The sequence below is a fragment of the Abrus precatorius genome, unplaced genomic scaffold (assembly GCF_003935025.1).
Source record: "Abrus precatorius isolate BTA unplaced genomic scaffold, Abrus_2018 Scaffold11, whole genome shotgun sequence".
NCBI lineage: Eukaryota > Viridiplantae > Streptophyta > Magnoliopsida > Fabales > Fabaceae > Abrus > Abrus precatorius.
This window is the reverse complement of record NW_020874303.1, coordinates 1,028,454-1,050,356: the sequence shown is the minus strand read 5'-3', so window position 1 is coordinate 1,050,356 and position 21,903 is coordinate 1,028,454. Positions and strand designations below refer to the sequence as shown.

The window sequence follows — 21,903 nt, the reverse complement described above, 5'->3', positions numbered from 1 at the left end:
TATTCTCATTTATTTTTAATTTTATTTGGGCAACAGGTAGTATTTGTATCGTTACTATAATTATTATTATATTTTATCGAATTTAAAAGTTTTATTATAATAATAGTTTATTATCGTAATCATTAATGTTATTATCTTTAATTTTATTTATAATAAATAAATATATAATTTATTAAATAAGTAAAAATAATAATTATAAATAAATGATAAATATTTTATTAATACAAAATTTATCATAAAATAATAGTACAAAAAATTATTAATTAACACATCTAATTTTTTATTTTTTATATTCAAAATAAAAAATAGTTTTATTATAATTATCATCACCATAATTATAGCCACTATTTTTATTATAATCACAACCACTGGAAGGTAGAATTGTTATTATTATCGGTATTACTTTGATAACCTATTTATTTAATATTTATTTTTAATTTTAATTAAATTTGTTTAGAAAAAATATATATTTATAATAATATTTTATTTAAAACAGACTTGAGTATAAAATTTTATTCCAAAAAAATCATAACATTTGTAAGAAAAATTAAGTGATAATCTAATGTATTTCATAGAATTTTGTTGGAATTTTATTTTTAAGAATTTTATTACCAAAAATCAATTTAGTTAAATAAAATATTCATTTCACCCAACGTTACCTCAATTTATAATTATAAATATATTTGATTTTTTAGACTTTGATGGAATGCATAATGAAATAAGAAAAATTAAATAAACTTGTAATAGACTAAAAAAATCACTGGTTTAGATGAATACAAAGATAAATATTTTTTATTTTGATAATATAAATATAATTTAATAAAAATTAAATATTCTAATATAAATTTTTTAATATTTTTTTAATTGTTAAGGTTTTATACTATTTTAAAAGACAAAACTCACGGTCCCTCCCACTCAAAATCATGGCAACAAGGTTGAGAAGATAAAAAAAATATAAGACCCACTTTTCTCTTTTCTTTTTTCATAAAAAATATTATAATTTTTTACAAAATTATTCCTCCGAGTTTTATTTTTTATTTTACAAAATCACCCCATTTAAACAAATTATGAGTGGTATAAGAGCTTAAATTTTTCTTTTTAAGAAGAGTTTACGAATTGTAATTTGAAGAAAATGGTAAAGTAATATCATCTTTAGTTTTCAACAAATATTTATTTTTTATTATTAACCAATCACATAAATTAAGTAGTCTTCATTCTTTATTATATAACAAGTCTCTTCAATTCGTGAATGTGCAAACTATATATTTTTTTTATTTTTCTTGGGTTCATTTTATATATACTACCATTATTCCCCTACCAATTATTAGTTTTTCGATTAAAAAAACTAAGACCTTGGTAACTCACTGGTTAAGAACTCTTAACTCCCATTTAACATTAACATATACACGTCAAGTATACATCAAACTCTGTACTTTCGTGCTTGGTTTCTAAACCATGTTTGCATTCATACCATATTTGCTATTTATTTAAAATCAAAGTTACTTCAAATTGAAAAATTAAATTCCTAAACCATACAAATATTCAAAAACATCATGTGTGCAATAAATGTAGGTTCTATGATGTCGGTTGGTGAAAGGACTGCAATTAATACAAGGTTCTATGATGATGTGGCAATAAACTTTGTCAAGATTGATGATGGAAGGTAACTGCTGCTTAAAGTTGTATTTCTATGATATTCAAGTTGGCAAACTTGCTTTGTTCATAAGATAGTTCTAAGCTCAACTCCTTTGAGAAATTCATTGTTATACATGTTTTGTATCATCACTCTCAATTGAGTGTGGTATACACAAGAAATGACGTTTCTCAATGCTTTTTTTTGGTCATGTTACAAGCTAGAGGCTGTGCTTTATTACTAGTGTCTTGGTATTGGTTTGATCAATTAATCTTTTAAAAGTGCTAATAATTGAATATTATTTCATTCTTTTTGTATCTTTGCTTAAAAGTATCAGTTGTAAAGCCTCGTGTTTGGTATCTATAACAAGATAATAATAAGAAGTGTATGATGTGCAAGAATTTTAAGGAGTGGGTTAGTGGAGCCAATATAGAAGATCTTATAAAAATAGTTTATAGTTTTTTATGTTTATTTATTTCAATAAATTTTGTAATATAATTTAATAAAATAAAATATTTTCAAATTCTTTTAATATGGTCTAATTTATAAGATAAGCTCTCAAGTTAAAAAAAAAAAACAAATTCCATAACTGTTTAATTATATTTTATTTTTAGTGATATTCCTAATAAAGGATTATGAGATTTAGGTGCTTGTTAATTTAATATGGATTAGTTAATGTGTATGTCACTTTAGTTTGGACTTATAAACTAGGCTTTGAGTATAATTAACCTGCAATTAGGTTATTTTTACACTTTTGCTTAAGCTAGAAATTTTTTTAAAGCAAATGATGTCTTTTTTTTTTTTTGGTCAACATAGTTGAATAAGGTTTGAACATAATTAGTCAACTTGTGCAAACACATTGGGTCAGAGAAAAAGAAAACACTTACTTTTCTAATAGGTTAAGGCTTAGGTTGTAAATTATAATCCAAACACAGTGGGTCAGGCAGTGGAACTGGATCACATGTAGAGTATGATGAACATTTTTGTGGTCAGTACTATATAAAGAGATATTGATTCATCTCATGTTGCATTGTTTAGTTGTGGGGTTGGAAGTTCATGCTAAGAAAATTCAAATTTTGGGATGCTGAATAAAGGAAACTGATTAAACCATGTAGGGAAAGTGTTTGATGAAAGTAGGGCCACCCCAGAAGGGGAAGAATCAATGAAATTTTGAGACCCTTGAAAAATCACAAATCCCCTCAAATGTTGAGATTTTCATGGGGTGGGAAGCTACATTTAATCATCAATTGTTGATTATACACCCATTTGATTAAAAATGATCTAGGTCTTTCTGTATAACTCAAAAAGATAATTTTAATTCTAGAAACAAAAACATATCATCAATCAACCCCTCACATAAAAACTTGTAATAATTTTGTTCTCATATCCATTTATGAGATAACCGTAAATATATATATATATATATATATATATATATATATATATAATAAGTGTGAAAAAAATGAAAAATGAAAAATTTAAACACTTATTTTTAAATAAAGTGAATTTAAGATTTATTTTTTTCTTTAGTCAATCATGTATTTATCTTGCATTAAGTACTTTATTTTTTTAATATTTTTTATTCCTTTTAAGGTTTATGTTAACAATTTATTTTCATACAATAAAATATATTTTAAACAGGCTAATTAATGAGTATTTTTTTTATTAGGATATTATTTTTATGTATATAGAAATGGTTTGGTGTATTTGCATCGCAAGAGATGTTAGTTAAATGGTGGGTGGTTTTTATTTGAAAGGTGGAAGAAGATGATTTGGCGAAGGGCTTCTTGGGCTTTGTGATGTCTAAAAACGACACATTTATGATTTAGGATGTTTTTATGTCCGATAAAGAAAGTGTAGACGAGCTTAGAATTATATAAGTAATTTATAAAATAATATTAAAATTAAATATTATTTATTTATTATCAAATAAATAAATAAATAATTATAAAATAAATAAATTTCTTTTCATATACATCTGCATATAAAATATTTCAAAGTATATAAATATATTTATATACAAGAGATCATAAATCACATAAAAAATAAAAAAATAAAAAAGAAGAAATCATCATAAAAATAAAGAGAATAAAAAAAATAAAATTAATGTATATACATAAAATTTTAATATATGATAGATAAATTATCTTTTTTTTTTAAATTTAAAGAGATAGATATTTTAACTTATGAAGAAGTTTTGTTTATTTTTTATATTATCATTTTTTTACAAGGACTACAAGTTTATTCAAATATAACTTAAATCAATAAATTATAAACTACCTGTATCAAACATAATCTAAATATATAATTTTATTTAACTGTTTATTTAATAATTTATTTTTGAATGATAATTAATATTTTATTAATGTAACTTAAAAATTTATTTTAAAATTTATATATAAAAAATTATTAATATAAAATTTAAAAAATTAGAAAAATCAATGCTATTTGTGTAAATTATCAATAATTTTTTTCAAATAAGCACTTAATAATAATAATAAAATGCTACAACTTCAGCTATAGCCAGATGACTTTTTCATGAATTTGACTAACTTCAACTTTTAGAGTGAAGTTTAAATTTTTAAAACTTATAAGTTCTTGATAAAAAAAACTATATTTATTATATTAAAAATATAAAAGTGTAATAAATATTTTTTTAATAAAATTTTATCATTATTAATCATTTAAATTTAATTTTAAGAATTAAAGATAACATTCTCCAAGCTCTATCAAGACTAAAGACCTGCTTTGTGGGGGGTTGTGTGGAGAGGATGTGGAAGGAAAGGAAAGTAAGACTGAAACGATGGCTAATTCTACTAAGTGCTATCCTTGAATCAACCATTGATGTTTTCCTTTAATGGGTGCGTTTTGACAGTGCTGCAAATAGCTTTTTCCATCAAGTCTTCTGAGAAGCAAGCTCAACCAAAACGCCAAGATCATTCGACACTTCTGCGTTGCCCATGGTAGAAGGAGATTGATGGTTGGTTTGGTTTGATGGTCATGGTGGTAAGGTAGACAAGTGTGGGGTTGTTAGGATAATATGATGTTTTCTTATTTATGAGCTCATGAGTTAGGGGCTTTGGAAGAACATTAAAGGTCTTTTCGTTATTAAAATTTATTAAAGTGATCACTTGTAATCTTTTCATAGTTTATTTTAACAAATTTTATGATATAACTCTTTGAAATAATATTATTTCAATGCTCTTTTTCATTTTCAACAAGCATCACATAAGGTTTAATATCAAGTCCTTGTTATTATATGCATTAAGTTGTTTATCTAAATTTATCTTTAATAGAGTTCATGATATATGCAAGGATTTACTGTTGTATTCTAGTATCTCCTTGGTTTATTATTTAAAATATAAGCAAATAGCTAGTATTAGATTATATACTTATAAATATTTAAATTATATAAAAAATTATATACATAATTTTGTGATAATATTACAATAATTAATAACTGGATTGATAAAAATTGCTTTTTATATTAATTATTGGAGATATAATGGTTTTTTTTTACATTATAATATCATTGGATGTGTTTCTAAATTTATTTTATTATTTTTAAGAAAAAGTGTATCTTCATAAAATTAAAAAATAAATTTAATAATAGAGTTATATAAGATTAAAGTGAGAATAAATGATAAAATATATAATATAAACTTGGCTTTTTTAAAAGTTTTAAATAAGGATAGATTTGAAAAGTATTGTAAAAGCTAGATATGGAGATTGTGTATAAATATATTAGAGTGTCACTAACCTCAACTTCTATCGTAGGGAACTCAAGGAATACACTCTTGGGCTTGGCTTAAACATTGTCTTTTGCCACTTGGCAAGTAGAAATTTCCTTAATGTGTTTTATTTAATATTTTTAATTACTTACAAAAACAAATAATAAATTTTTTTAATAATTTTGATATCCTTTTACATTTTTTTAAACTATTGTCCAAACTAAAACAACATTGTTGATTATTATTTATTGAATGCACTTTGATTATGGAACAGCCCATGCAAGTGTGATGATAACATTTTGAATAAGTCAAATACATCAATCACGTCAAGAAGATGAAAATTAAGTAAAGTAGTTTAGAGTAGAGGAATCAACAACCGATTAGTTGACCATAAACCTTGTGAGAAAAAGACATAACTTTTTGTTTGTACTTAAGAAGGTGAAGATAGCTAAGAAAAAGGTTACAGAATAAGGAGGTCCCTGCTTGCTAGGGATACAGGTATGGCTGAATGAAGTAAGCTTCCAAGTTTCTCATTTGATTAATTAAGAGGAACTGTTAATTTGATTTGGAGTTAGTGAAATCTATTATACTTTCAACATAATGATACATAAAAGATTATTAAATAATTTTTAAGTTATATCATTGTACTTACATTTAAACTACCTAAAATTACAACTTTCTTACATTATTTAGTATTATTTTTGTTCTTATTTATCTGTTTAGAAAAAAGAAAAAATATTTTTATAAGTCTATTTATGAAAAAAATTTAACATAATATTAATGATTATTCTTTTACTAATATCATTTTGTTCATATAAAATATTTATAATATTTAAGTAGTTCAACAATTAAAAGGAAATCTATTAATAAAAGATAAATTAATAAATTTAGTATTAATGTGTATGTGAATCTCCTAGCGGGAATTATGACAACTTAACTTATAATTTTGAGTTTAAATTTTAATGAATGCAATTATATTAAATACTTGTAAGAAGAATTTTGAATGAATGATATTTGTGATTTATATAAAAAAAATTAATAAATTTAGTAATTAATTTTAATAAAATGTTAGGTTTTTTAGTTAGTATAATTTTTTTCCTTTTTTTAATAAAAAATAAAAATATAAAATGAGTTTAATAGTTAAAATCAATAACTGGGTTATTTATTTATTTATTCATGACTGTAAATGAATGAGACTATGGCACATTTTCATATTACATTTATGCAGTAAATTAGATCACATGCTTTTGCTATCACACTTTGTTAAAAAATGCAAATGAAAATTATCAATGATGATCCTAAATCTCCTGTATCTTCAACAGTAATTATATTAATTTTTTAAACTTATATAATATGTTTGATGATGAATTTTTTTTTATTAAAATTATAAAATTTAAGGCAAATTAATAATAAGATACGGTTAAATATTACATTTTTAATAAAAATTTATTATATATAATTTTTTTATCTTAATTAATCTTGTACAGATTTAAAAAATTGTAACTAGATTAAGGTAATTAATTCCTGAACTCTTAAAGTGAGTAAGATGATCATTAAGCAATATGTAGAGAGTTTCCGACATATGCAAAACCTTAAGATCTTTTATAACAATTGAGTCAACAAGCTTTAATTTCTTTCGGGCTTAAACTGGATATTCCTAAACCAATAAATGTGCTACTAATCCTTAGTTTGATTGTAAAGTAACGTTAATTACTTTTATTTTTTTTTTATATTTTATTTTATACTGCTCTTGATATGAAAAATTGACCTATTACATAGACAGGGAATATTTGTACAATAATTGAACAAGGTATCTTGTTAAGCATAAAAGCAATTGAAATACTATTCTTGTATTTTTTATAATTCACACACAAATATATATATATATATATATATATATATATATATATATATATAAATTTGTTATGTTTTTACTTTCTCTTTTTTTTCATCTTTTTTTTCTCTACCCACGTCACACATAAAAAAAAATGAGGTATCAAACAATAATTTTCCTTAGAAATGTCTAGGAGGATTTGTTCGCACTCTCGTACATCTACTATGATATATTTTTTAATTAAAATAAAGAAATTGAACTAGATGAACCAACATTGACTAGAAATTCACCTGTACCATCAAACTATGCTTATAAAAATCCACAATACCTTTAATTAGAACTGCACCAACAATCAAAACAACTTTGAAAAGCCCTTGATCACATCTTATCCAAAAATGGGTGCTAAAAATGGTGACTTCACCGTGAGTGTGATCAATGAAGAAGTGGTGGCAGCAGTGCTACCAATGCAAGAACATTGGCTCCCACTCTCTAACCTTGACCTACTTCTACCTGCTGTGGATGTAGGAGTCTTCTTTTGCTACAAGAACCCCACCATGCCAATGTTCACCACCCTAGGGGAAAATGGCACTAACAAAGTGACCTTTGGGTCCATGGTGGGGACCCTTAAGAAGGCCTTGGCTCAGGCTTTAGTCTCCTATTATGCCTTTGCAGGTGAAGTGGTTCATAACTCTGTGGGTGAACCTGAGTTGCTATGCAATAATCGTGGGGTTGATTTTGTTGAAGCTGTGGCAAATGTTGAGCTTCAGTGCCTCAACTTTTACAACCCGGATGATACTATTGAAGGGAAATTCGTTCCAAAGAAGAAGCATGGTGTGCTTGCTGTTCAGGTACTATAAAATGTAAAAGAACTATGAAAATACTAATTACTAATTATTAGCATTGCATAATGCCATTGAAAATATGAACATGTATGCATGAGTTCGATGCTCATGAAAAGTAAGCAAAAAGATTTATCTCTCAACATAAAGTACATTTTATGCTTAAAAATGGTGTATATCTATGTCAATATCTACATCAGTTTTATTTTGAATTATAAATAATTAACACCATGTTTGGCTCTAAATATAACAAATTTTTATATGTTTTAAAAATTTAACACAGAATTTACTCAAATATTTTATCTAAAAACAAGTGAGTGTATGTTAATAAATCTCGTCATGCAAATCACATTTTGGAAAGTATATAATGAATTAATGATTGAAATGAATAATGTTAATAACATACTATTTAATATATTTTTTAACACATTTTATTATTAATAAAAATTTATTAAAAATACAAAAATTATTTTGGTCTAACTCTTTCTCATTTTTAAATTAATATTTATTTATTATATATTTTTATTTTTTAATAAATTTTGGTCAATAATAAAAAATATACTTACAAAATATATTAAAAAGTGTGTTAATAGCATCTTTCTTTCCTAAATATAACATCATAGTTGATCACGTTGAAAAAATGGTGTTGGGCAGTGCAGAAGAATGTGGGTAAAGGAAGAGGATAGAGAGGAGGCAAATAATAACATTTTCAATTGTTTAATCAAATGAGTGTAGTTAATAACTTATACACAGGTAAATAGATAAACAAAGAGAGAATTACCTTTCTTATGCATTGTACTTAAACATATAATGTTACCAAGTCTAAGAGTTTTCGTTTGGGGTAAGTCTTCTCGCAAAATCTTCAGATTTATAAGGTATTTCGTTGTTTTAAGTTTTCCATGAAATAAACTTCTATTATGAAATGTTTTATATAATGTATAATACATATCATAGACTAATCTAGTATACTTATTAATTACAACAATACATAAAATTAAATATAATATAAATTTATAACATATAATTGTTATTTTTTTAATTTTAATAAATTATTTTTTATATTTCTTATACATATTTAACTGACGAACCGAAACAGCAGGTCTTACCACATTAGAAGGCTCATAATTATTAGTGTTTGATGAATCCTATGAAACTACGATAATGTTTAAATGAAGTAGTTCACCGGCACTTGTTCCATTGATGCCTGCAACTAAGAGACACTACAAATATTTAATATTTGTCTAAGAGCAAAGTCACATCCATCTACAACTAACAACTGTAAACCTATCTTCTTCTTCTTCTCAAAAGCAAAAGCCTAAGATTAAGTAATTTTTTTGTTTCTATACTGATTACTATCATTATTATTGAAAGAAATATAATAATCATTTCATACTTTATTAATAAATGGCAATTCGAGAAAGAAAATAAATAAAAAAATTAATATGATGATAAAGAAACAAATAAAAATTTACTAAAGAGTTTTGTTAACTCAAGCTCATAAGTTTAGTACACATTTATTTTTTTAAAAAAAAGAAAAACTTCATTTAATATATTAAAATTATGAAAATATAATGAATTAATATTTATTTTTGATAAAATTTTAAAAAATATTGTTGCAACCAAATAGTTTCTCTTAGTACCATAAAAGTGATATTTTATTTTTCTATCATCATTATCATGATCGTTCGTCATTATTGTTATGATTATTTTGATAATTACAACAATATATGAACCACTAATATGCAGGCAACTTCACTAAAATGTGGGGGAATAGTAGTGGCATGCACATTTGATCATCGCATAGCTGATGCCTACTCAGCAAACATGTTCCTCGTATCATGGGCTGAGATGGCCCAGCCCACCAAGCCCAACACCATCGCCACCGCCACCGCCACTTCCCACTACCCATGTTTCCGCCGCTCCCTCCTCAGCCCTCGCCGCCCAATAGGTTCCATCCACCCTTCCCTCCACCACATGTACATCCCCATCTCCACACTTCCTCCTCCTCCGGCCACCGCATCCACCACCACTCTCCTCAGCCGCATTTACTACGTCACCGCGGAGCAGCTCCACCGCATTCAGTCCCTGGCCGCCGGCACCAGCAACAACACGAAGCCCACAAAACTTGAGTCTTTCTCCGCATTCTTGTGGAAGATGGTTGCACGTGCAGCTTCAGGGGACAAAAATAGCAAAAGGGTGGTGGCCAAAATGGGCATAGTGGTTGATGGAAGGAAAAGACTAATGGGCAATGGTGACAAAGAGAAAGAAACAACGATGGAGTGTTATTTTGGAAACGTGCTTTCCATACCCTTTGGAGGGAAACCGGTGGAGGAATTAGTAGAGAAGCCATTAGGGTTTGTGGCCGATGCTGTTCATGAGTTTTTAACTGCAGCGGCCACAAAAGAGCACTTCTTAGGGCTCATTGATTGGGTGGAAGCTCATAGGCCGGTCCCTGGATTGGCAAGAATTTATTGTAATAACGCCGACGAGGGACCGGCCTTTGTTGTGTCCTCCGGGCAGAGATTTCCGGAGAACAAGGTGGATTTTGGATGGGGGAAGGTTGTGTTTGGATCCTACCATTTTCCTTGGGGTGGTGAATCTGGTTATGTTATGCCAATGCCTAGCCCTTTAGGGAATGGTGATTGGGTTGTGTACATGCACCTTTGGAAGCAGCAGTTGGAGATCATAGAGTGTGAGGCTGCTCATGTCTTTAGGCCCTTAACTTGGGATTACCTTAATCAGTAATAATCATTGGCACGGTGTTGATGGTAATTAAGTTGGTGTACTTGGGATTGTGTTCGTTTGAACGTTGGTTTATTTTTTGCTATATATTATATGTTAGGTGGGTTGGTTAAGTTTGTAAAGCATGAAACACTGTTGGTTTGGAAGGGTTTTGTGTTTAGGTGTGTGAATATTGACGGTAAACCACGGATTTGATCATTGATATGGTTTTGTTCCCTTAATTGGAATGGATGTGGGGCATCATCATTCGCTTAATTACTTGTTGAAAAATGTACAAAGTTAATCGACATAGTCCTGTTGACCTGAAAGTTGAAACTAGTCCTCTAAATAACGAGTTTTTTACTCTTCCATGAAATCAACTTTTCCCAAAAAGCAAAAGAAAGCATTATTTTTTCAGTTCATCGAATACTTCAATTCTTTGCAAAAAGTTGGCCAAAATTCCATCTTATAATTGAATTTGTTTAATTTAAGTGAAAGTCTTATTAGCAGATTTTGGATTGAGTTGGGTTAGGTGGTGGGGTTGGGGTATTAAATTTTATTATTAAGGGCCCATTTAAAAGAATTTGTAAACCAACACATTCTAAATATACATGTACTCTACTTTTATTCTATTTTTGTAAGTTGGATCGGTTATTAAAACAACTATTTTAAATATAAAACTGTTTCATTAATTTTGTGATGCATTTTAATGATGTTTGTATAAGAAAAAACAAATGAAAATAAAATAATTATAGGTCCATATTTCATATGATATATATATTTGTAAATATTTAAATAATAATTTTTTTTGCACTCAACACCATTTGGAGCTAGAGGGGATAGCTACTGTGCCACCAAAGGAATTGGTTGACTTCTCTGAGCAATGAGTATTTGGAGCCTTTGTTTTTTGGTAGAATGAAGAGTTGACATCAGACAACAAAAAAAAAAGACTTAATGTCCTAACTTGTGAAAGCCCATTTAGAAACATGCCTAGTTAAACTCTAATGCAAATTAAAAAAAAAAGAGAACAATTGTTTCAATCTCTTTTTAGAATTAATCTCAATCGTCCATTAAAATCCAAAAGCCCAAACACATGTTGATTCTTCACTCACCAAATTAGAGTATGCACATAAAAACGTTTAAGTTCAATCCAGCAAAATCAGTGAATGCATCTGAATCTCATGATTGAGAATTATTCTTTTGGAATTTGCGTGGGGATTGTAAGAATTTCATGGTTCTAAAAACTAATAATATGACATAAATTTAAAAATAAATTTATGAAAAATAGTTAAGCATTGTAATTTCATTAATATAAAGTCTTAAAAGTATGAGTGAGATGTTACTTTTATGAAAAAATTTTACCCGCATAAATTCAATTTAGATTGAATTGAATCGATTTTCAAAATAGAATATGAAATTCAATCCAATTTAATAAAAAGTTTCAGCTTTTATAATTTTCAGTTTGTTAAATTTTTTGTTAATTTAACTTTTGGTTCAGTTTTTGTGGTTTGCATTGAATTGAATTGGTTGATAACACATCTAAATGATAAAAATTAATCCATAAATAACTTTTCTTATAAAGATCAAAATGTATTTTTTACTGTAAAGACTAAAACAAAAAATGATGTCAATGAAACTAAATTTATAATTAAATCTAATCTTTTCTATACATATATATATATATATATATATATCTTAAAAATACATTTTAAAACATTAAAAAAATCCTAAATATATCTTCTAATTATATATTTGGTTAGCTTTACGGTTAGGAATGAAATGAATATGTTGTGGAAAAAGATGAGTTTAGAAACTCTTGCTTTTGTGGTGTGTGATATAGCGTAACTTTGAGGTATATGCAACATTTTAAATAAAAATAAAAGAGTCAAATAACTTTCATTATATTTTATTTTTTATACATTTTTTTATCTATTTATAAAATTTAAATAACATAAAAATACATTAATTATATTCTCATTAGTTATCTGTCAAAATGTAGGGTGAGAGACTTTCTTTCAAAAATTTTGTTAACCTTAATATTAATTTCTTTCAAAAATATAATTTGTTGTACTTTTATATTCTCAATATAATAAATATATTCCATCTCAAAAAAAGTACATCACTTTTAGTTGTCTCGCCACTAAAATTATAAAATTAAAGCTAACACTTTTTTATAATTAAAAAATTATAAAAGCTAAATATAATTATACAAGTAATTAACGTTACAAAAATTAAAATTCCATATAAATTAATATATAACAGCAAAAAGTACAATCAATCTCAATTTTTAACTTTGCATGCTAAAAAAATAAAGAGTATACATAATCTGCAACATGTTTAGGTTCAAGTTTGAATGAAGAACAAATAAGAATTAATTTTTATTGAAGCATGGAATTTTATACAAAAGTGACAATATAGAAAATTTAAAAAAGAAATGTTCTTGAACAATGCTCATATTGGTGGTCATGGAGAATAGAACAAATAAACACAAGTTGATTTTAACCCCATAAAAAAATTACATTGAAAAGACAAGTGACATTTGTTTGATTGCAACAACAACCTTTGGCTCAAAATGGCTAGTGTGGCCACTCCTTGATCCCAAGTTGTCTCAAACATATTCACCACAAACTTGGGAAGAAAAGGGAACCCCTTTTAATTAGGATTCTAAAAGTTCACGAAAGCATGCACTTGGACAAGAGAAAGAATAAGACCTATTCAAGTTATGGTCACCTTCATGACACGACACTTAGAAAATCTTACACTTTGAAATTCCGTGCCTTAAATGCTTGGAAATAGAAGCACCACAACGTAGACGAAAGCATGACCGGGAATTCCAATGTACCCGAAGAGAGGAATCAAATGTTGATAAATCATTTTATTTGAAAAATAAAAATATTTTGTTGATAAAATTTTGTCCTATATCACGTCATGTCTCATTTAATCAATGATAGTCATTATATTTTACCATCAAATAGTTATCACATTATTTTTTACAGTTCATTTTATATATATAGCTGTGGAATTAAATAAAAAAATATAAGGAACCCATTAATTCAATAGTTAAAATTGCCAACTTGTTCTATAAAATGTTCTTACTAAAAAATTTTGACAAGTTAGCATAGTTGTATGTTTAAACTTCACGTGTATTGATTGACCAAGATAAAGATTGTTCTTGGTATTAGGTGTTTAGATATGGTAGTTAATGGTGATTCTTAGTTGTGAAATGACCATAATAAAGGTATTTCTTTTAGAAATACTCTAATGTTCAAGTTAATGGAAATTTAACAAAGGTGCATGTATAATAATGGAATTAATGTGTACTTGTATTCGTGAAATTTTCTCTTTAAATGAATATTAGTTTGTTTGTAGGTTGGCATATTTGGCCTTATCACCGTTTGGTATGGAATATTAAGTTTATTGAATTAAATTCTTATGGCACAAACTCACACATATAACATATTCTTGTTAAATAATTACTTAATTAAACTATTTATCTAAAACAGATCCTAATCATTGATTAATGCAAAAAAGAGTTAAAAAATTACTTACCTCATTCCAGAAAAGTTAAAGGATATAATCCTAAATAAAAATTTGAGTGTCCAACAATAATTACTTATTTGGTACATTTCAGAATTCAGACACATCACTTTAGGTAAGTGGAGGTTGCAATTACACAAATCAAAGTTTACAACTCCACGTTGACTACAATTGAATTGATGCTTAACAATAACAAGTCACTCTCAAACACATTAACCCACATGCTATTGTACAAAAGAAAACAAAACATTGGACCACAAATTCACAACCGTTAAAAAGGGTGACACATAGGTATAAATGAAAAAAATATTAAGTGGTCTGAAACTGCCACGTGTCTATGGTCTCGATGAAAACCATGATGCAATACATGACAAAGTTCATAATTTAAATTAATTTTGTTTTTTAGAAAATATTTTGACATATGTCATACAGTAATTGGCTGAGATCATAGACATGTGATAATCTAGGAGCATTTAATAATTTCTCAACGTAAAGACAAACAAGTTGAAGTTCAGGATTACTATACCACTGTCCATACATGCACCTGCGTTGGCTAAGGATACAAAACAGCATATTCCTCAAGAGATTGCCTTTGCATTTAGCTTCCAATCACATTTTTCTCTATATCCTCACAGAGAGTAATGGGCAGGTCCTAAAACTTGTAATAGCCTCACAAAGCCAACCAACACAAGTAGATCCTCTCAAAGTTACAACTACTCAAATTTTTCTCACTGTTTGAGCCATTCAAAGCAGCACCAGACGAACCAAATTGCCTAGTGCCTGCGATGTCTGGTGTTCTTCTTTGGGTGAGTTGTGGACCCAAAGAGAACCCCATTTCCTTGGTTGGTGTTTCAGGAAGAAGTGGAAGAAGTCATAGGAGGTTTGGAATGTGCAACGAGATCAGCTTTGCCAGTTTTTCACCTGCTGTTGCTGACCCTTCAAGGTCCTCAGAAGAGAGGGTCTATGAAGTTGTGTTGAAGCAAGCAGCAAAGGTCAAGGAGCAGAAGAAGGATAGAAAGAGTGGTCTGAATTTGGACAAGCCAATGGAAGGTGATTTGTCCAATGGAGATCTGTTGAATGCTGCATATGATAGGTGTGGTGAAGTCTGTGCTGAATATGCCAAGACATTTTATCTAGGTACTCTCTCTCTATTGTTTGGCCTTTTTTGGTTTTTCTTATTCAATTTTTCTTGTTCCAATGAATTTTTTACATATTTTATAGTTCATTATTATATCACTTCACATATTTAGTAACTTGAGTCATTGACCAAATCTTTTGGTTGATTCTAGAGGAATATTCTATTAAAAGATATAGAGGGATCTCTTCATTAACTTTGCACCATGCCTAAATAATGATTTCACTTTATTGCAACATGTTAATGTGATAGAAATGTTTTTTTTTTTTATTCCTAAGGCAGTGAGGGTCAAAAGTCCATTCCATGCCTCAAATTTTGGTGCTTACCCTTTGTTGGTCTATTTATTATTTCTTAGTATATGATGTCAATTTGATTGGTTCCTCGTGAAATGCAAAGCTCAGGCACACAATTGATGACCCAAGAACGCAGAAAAGCCATATGGGCCATTTATGGTATGTGTGAAAATTGATTACCTTAATTGACATGCTACAGCAACTTATCCACTGAGGCTTGTGGTCCAATTTTTGAAATTGACTACACTATGGGCATTTCAGTGTGGTGCAGAAGAACAGATGAGTTAGTGGATGGTCCTAATGCCTCTCACATCACACCAAAGGCCTTAGATAGGTGGGAGCAAAGATTATCCGATGTTTTTGAAGGTCGGCCTTATGATATGTATGATGCTGCCCTTTCAGATACAGTCTCAAAGTATCCAGTTGACATACAGGTAGATCACATGCCCAAAAACTTGAATTTGAAATTGAACCAGCTATCTTCCCTTGTTTGATAGACAAGTGGAAAAGAAAAGAAAAAATCTTTATACATCAAAATTCAAAATAGTCAACCAGGAAAATCATGGTGCTCAAAGCCACAAAACATTTGAGGATAATGCGATTTTACTTGCTTGGTTTAGCTTAGTTCGAGAAAAATGATCATTTTTTATTATAAATTTCTGAGAGAGCTTAAAACAAAAAAACAATAATTTCTCCTGAAAATTTAACTAAATATGTGTACTTCAGGAAAAAAAAATTAATGGAATTCAGTTGCTAGTTGATGCCTGAAATGTAGTGAGTAATGAGTAAGGAATTTGTGTTCCACAAGTTTTGTGGTAATTGTGTAAATTATAGTATCTAGTGCTCAATTATGTATAAATTACTTATCATTTAGCTACAATAGGAGGTACATATTTTTATTTGCTAAACTAAACCTGATCCAATTTACATTGAATTGTCTTTTTGAATAGCCTTTCAAGGACATGATTGAAGGGATGAGGCTGGATCTGAGAAAGTCAAGATACAATAACTTCGATGAACTTTACCTTTACTGTTACTATGTTGCTGGGACAGTGGGCCTTATGAGTGTTCCAGTGATGGGGATAGCACCAGAATCAAAGGCTTCAACAGAGAGTGTCTACAATGCTGCTCTGGCACTTGGCATTGCAAATCAACTTACTAACATTCTCAGAGATGTTGGAGAAGAGTAAGGAATTTTGAATACAACAATGTCTTGCATTTGAATCTAAAAACAGAAGAGAAGTTAGAATTATATCCTGCAATTTAAGGATGAGATTCATTCTAATTTAAAAACCTCAATTCCATGAAATTACACCAACAATCAACAAAAGGAAAGTTACATTTAGCATCTACAATATTCAATTTTGACTTAGGAAATCTTCAAATTAAAAAGATGTAAGGGGTGATTTGTGTAATCAAGAAGGGTATGTGGTGTTATATTGTTAAATAAATTTAGGAGGGTTTGAGTTGGGTAAAAAAAAGAAGGGGTATTAGGTGAAATTTTATTAAACCTTTTGGGGTGTAAGTATAATTTACTCTAGATTATTTGTTGGAAAAAAAGTTTTATCTTCTTGCTTAGCCATTTTGACCCCTTAGCATTCAACAGCATTATGTTATATAATCATTTCTCGTTCTTGATCTCATTGTAGTGCTAGAAGAGGAAGAGTATATCTTCCACAAGATGAATTGGCACAAGCTGGCCTATCAGATGATGACATTTTTCGTGGGAAAGTTACTGACAAGTGGCGCAGTTTCATGAAAGGCCAAATACAAAGGGCAAGGATGTTTTTTGATGAGGCAGAGAAGGGAGTTTCAGAGCTTAACTCTGCCAGCAGATGGCCAGTGTGGGCATCTTTGTTACTGTATAGACAAATTTTAGATGCTATTGAAGCTAATGATTACAATAACTTCACTAAAAGAGCTTATGTAGGAAAAGTTAAGAAGCTCTTATCATTACCTACAGCTTATGGAAGAGCATTTATAGGCCCCGAGAAGTTAACCCAAATGGTTACAAGAGGAATGTAATGTTATTCTGGTGAAAATCAAATGGCTTAAGCTTGTAAATTTTGTTCACTAGAAATCAGAAAGCTATCACGTGTACAATTTTTTCAAGTTTTAGTTGTATACATCTCAAATAAACAGTCTTAAAGAGAAATCCATTCATTATTCAGTTTGCAAGTAAATATTTTCTTTTCCTCCTCTCTCCATGAGACGCACAAGCAACATTTAGTAATTTAGTGTTATTTGTTTCCCTTCAAACAAGGTTCTAATTTGATAAACATTCCTGTTGGGGGTATCAACTCAATGCGGAAGACTGGATCGAATTTAATTGGAAATAAAGAGAAGTAAGAGAATAATGGAGACAAAATTTTAACGTGGAAAAAACTCTAAATCGGAGAAAAAACCCACGGACAACGACGAGCAAAATGATTCCACTATGTAAAAGGAAGAGTACAAAAAGTCCTCTAAAATTATGAGGACAAAGAGTAATAAATCACTCTATTTTTTCTCTCAATAAATACTCTCTCAGAATGGAATAAGAGCTACAAAATAACACTCTCAAATTTCTTCTTCTGATCAGTGAATGATCGATTTCCGTATCTCGACCTTTCATAATTCATTGCCTTTTATAGGCAAAAAAACTGCTACAGTAACTCGTTATTTTTTCAATGTTGACTGTAGCAATTTGACAAATCATGGACGGTGCCTACCAAGCGACTGTAGCAATTTGACAAATCATTGGACAGTGCCTATCAAGCGGAAAAATTGAGCCATCAATGTTGACTAACAATTAATTTTGACTAACAATCTCCACCTTGGATCAATTTTGATAAATTGCTCGATGTCGTTTAAACCCTGAAGGGTGTTCAAGTGCTGTAGAGACCAACCAAGTCCAAACAATGTTGGAACTTGGTTTTTGGAAGAGGCTTAGTAAGCATATCAGCTGGATTCTCAGATGTATGAATCTTCTGAACCACGACTTCACCCTTAGCGACAATTTCTCGGATAAAATGATATCTCACATCAATATGTTTTGTCCTATCACGATAGCGGTTATTCTTGGTCAAGTAAATAGCACTCTGACTATCACAAAACACAGTAAGAACATCCTGTGTAAGACCAAGTTCATTAATCAGACCTTTAAGCCAAAGAGCCTCTTTCACACCCTCTGTTGCTGCAACATATTCAGCTTCAGTCGTAGACAATGATGGAAGAGACTGAAGCTGAGCTTTCCAACTAATAGCACAGTTACAGAGAGTAAATATGTAACTAGAAAGAGATCTTCTTTTGTCAAGATCGCCACCATTATCCGAATCAACAAAACCTGTAACTTCAGTTGTTGCATGATTTCTATCGAATACCAAGCCAATATCAGAAGTACCTTTGAGATACCGAAAAATCCATTTTACAACACTCCAATGATCCTTTCCAGGATTATGCATATACCGACTTACCATGCTAACGGCATATGCTAAATCAGGTCTAGTGCATACCATAGCATACATAAGACTGCCAACAGCACTAACATAAGGAACGCGTGACATACGCTCCATGTCTTCCTCTGTCTCAGGACAAAGATCAGATGATAACTTGAAATGTGCAGCAAGTGAAGTAGAAACAGGTTAGCAATTAGACATATTAAACCTGTCAAGCACTTTCTCAACGTATTTTTGTTGAGATAGGAACAATTTACCAGCTTGACGATCCCTGCAAATCTCCATACCAAGAATCTTCTTAGCTGCACCCAATTCTTTCATCTCAAACTCATTATTGAGTTGAGTTTTTAATTTTTTGATCAGAGACTTGTCACGTGATGCAATCAACATATCATCAACATATAGTAACAAGTATATGTAAGATTCATCAGGAAGTTTTTGAAAATAAATACAGTCGTCATATTGACTTCTGCAATAACCTTGCCCAATCATAAAGGAATCAAACCTTTTATACCATTGTCTCGGAGCTTGTTTGAGTCTATATAAAGATTTCTTCAATCGGCAGACAAGATGCTCCTTACCAGAAACAATAAATCCCTCAGGTTGCTCCATATAAATTTCCTCTTCCAGCTCTCCATGCAGAAAAGCTGTCTTAACATCAAGTTGCTCCAATTCCAAGTCAAATAAAGCAACAAAAGCAAGCAAAACACGTATGGAGGTATACGAACAACAGGTGAGAAAATCTCATTAAAGTCAATACCTTCCTTTTGGCTGAAACCTTTAACAACCAATCGTGCCTTGCATCTAGGATCTTCAACCCCGGGAATGCCGTCTTTCTTCTTATAGACCCATTTGCATTTCAAAGGCCGTTTGCCCTTGGGAAGTTCTGTTAAACTCCAAGTACCATTCTTATGAAGACTTTCAATTTCTTCATTCATAGCCACTAGCCATTTTGAAGAATCAGCACAAGAAACAGCCTCAGTATAACTGGCTGGTTCAATGTCATTATTTATTTCTTGTGCAACAGATAATGCATATGCAATTAAATTATCATCATAAACATAATTTGCATATCTAGCTGGCTTAGTAATCGTCCTTCTTGGTCTGTTTTGGGCAATGGAATACTCCTCTTCCTGCGGCTGAATTGGAGAAGTGGTAATCTCATCAACATCATCATCACCACAAATATCAGCGCTAGACTTATTGATAGAAGAAGATGGAACATCAACATTAGGAATTGTAGATTTCAACTCCAACTCCACCTTCTCGCTAGTACCCTGCAGATTATTAGTACTAGTAGAAGAAATCACAGAAGTTTGTTTTCCAGAGGATAATAAAGCATCCTCATTAAAAGTCACATCTCTACTGAGAATTAATTTTTGTGACTTAGTATTCCATAAACGATATCCTTTAGATTCAGATGCATAACCAAGAAATATGCACTTGACAGCTCTTGGAGCTAATTTGCCATCATTGACATGTGCATAAGCAGGACATCCAAAGATTCTCAAATTAGAATAATTAACAGGATTACCTGACCAAATTTCTTCTGAAATTTTGAAATTAAGTGACGAGTGTGGAGAACGATTGACCAAGTAACAAGCAGTTGATACTGCCTCGGCCCAAAATTCACGTCGATGCCATAACCCAGCATTTGAGAGCATACAACAAGCTCTCTCAAGTAGAGTCCTATTCATTCGTTCTGCAACACCATTTTGCTGGGGTGTTCTTGGAATGGTTTTATGTCTAGCAATTCCATGATTTGCGCAGAACTCATTAAATTCACCGTCACAGAACTCCAATCCATTATCCGTTCTGAGCTTCTTGATTTTTCTCCCTGTCTGGGTTTCAACAAGAGTTTTCCACTTCTTAAAAGTGGGGAATGTCTCATTTTTATACCTGAGAAAATAAACCCAAACTTTGCGAGAAAAATTATCAATAATAGTCATCATATAACGGCGTCCTCCATAAGAGGGAACTTTAGAAGGCCCTCAGAGATCAGAATGAATATAATCAAGAATACCCTTTGTACGGTGAGTTGCAGTAGAGAAACTTACTTTTTTCTGTTTCCCAAAGACACAATGTTCACAAAACTCCAACTTACCGATACCTTGATTACCAAGGAGACCTTGCTTGCTCAAAAGATGCATGCCTTTTTCACTCATATGGCCCAGGCGCATGTGCCATAATTTGGTGACATCATTATCAAGCATAGAAGAAGATACAGCTGCTGAACCTGTCACAACAGAACCTTGCAAGAAATATAAAGTACCAACTCGGTTACCTTTCAACAAAACAAGGACACCTTTTGATACCTTTAGGACTCCACCTTCAGATGAAAACTTGCACCCAAGAGATTCAAGGGTGCCAAGAGAGATAAGATTCCGCTTTAATTCAGGAATAAAGCGAACATTAGTCAGAGTCCTGACAACACCATCATGAGCCTTGATCTGAATAGTACCTATTCCTTCAACTTTGCATTGGGTATCATTAGCCATTAAGACAATACCACCATTAATTGGTTCAAAAGTGGTAAATAGATCCCTATAAGCACACATGTGGTATGTGCATGCAGAGTCAAGAAGCTACTTATTTTTACTTCTCTTGTCAGAAGAGACAACAGATACCATAACATTTCCATCAGAATCAGTCTCAATATTAGCAGCTTCAACAGGTTGTTTACCTTTTTCTTTCTTTTGTTTATTTTCTTCTTTTTTCTTTAAGATAAAACAATCAGAAATAT

The 21,903-nt window shown here is 30.0% G+C and overlaps 2 protein-coding genes across 2 annotated transcripts; both read left to right on the top strand.

Moving 5' to 3' along the window:
- Positions 1-7,593: 7,593 nt before the first annotated feature.
- Positions 7,594-10,782, top strand: LOC113854193 (shikimate O-hydroxycinnamoyltransferase-like). Its single transcript, XM_027485079.1, has 2 exons — positions 7,594-8,046; positions 9,784-10,782. The coding sequence occupies exons 1-2, from the start codon at positions 7,594-7,596 to the stop codon at positions 10,780-10,782; spliced, it is 1,452 nt and encodes a 483-aa protein (XP_027340880.1).
- Positions 10,783-14,794: 4,012 nt separating this feature from the next.
- Positions 14,795-17,885, top strand: LOC113854817 (phytoene synthase 2, chloroplastic-like). Its single transcript, XM_027486060.1, has 5 exons — positions 14,795-15,432; positions 15,832-15,882; positions 15,985-16,157; positions 16,674-16,909; positions 17,373-17,885. Exons 1-5 carry the CDS (start codon positions 15,081-15,083, stop codon positions 17,746-17,748), a joined length of 1,188 nt encoding a protein of 395 aa, XP_027341861.1. The 5' UTR covers positions 14,795-15,080; the 3' UTR covers positions 17,749-17,885.
- The last annotated feature ends 4,018 nt before the right edge of the window (positions 17,886-21,903 follow it).

Coding starts and splice junctions, on each gene's coding strand:
- LOC113854193 (XM_027485079.1), top strand. CDS start 7,594: ATGGGTGCTAAAAATGGTGACTTCACCGTGAGTGTGATCAATGAAGAA. Junction 8,047..9,783: donor ATGGTGTGCTTGCTGTTCAG/GTACTATAAAAT, acceptor ACTAATATGCAG/GCAACTTCACTAAAATGTGG.
- LOC113854817 (XM_027486060.1), top strand. CDS start 15,081: ATGTCTGGTGTTCTTCTTTGGGTGAGTTGTGGACCCAAAGAGAACCCC. Junction 15,433..15,831: donor TGCCAAGACATTTTATCTAG/GTACTCTCTCTC, acceptor TGCAAAGCTCAG/GCACACAATTGATGACCCAA. Junction 16,158..16,673: donor AGTATCCAGTTGACATACAG/GTAGATCACATG, acceptor CTTTTTGAATAG/CCTTTCAAGGACATGATTGA.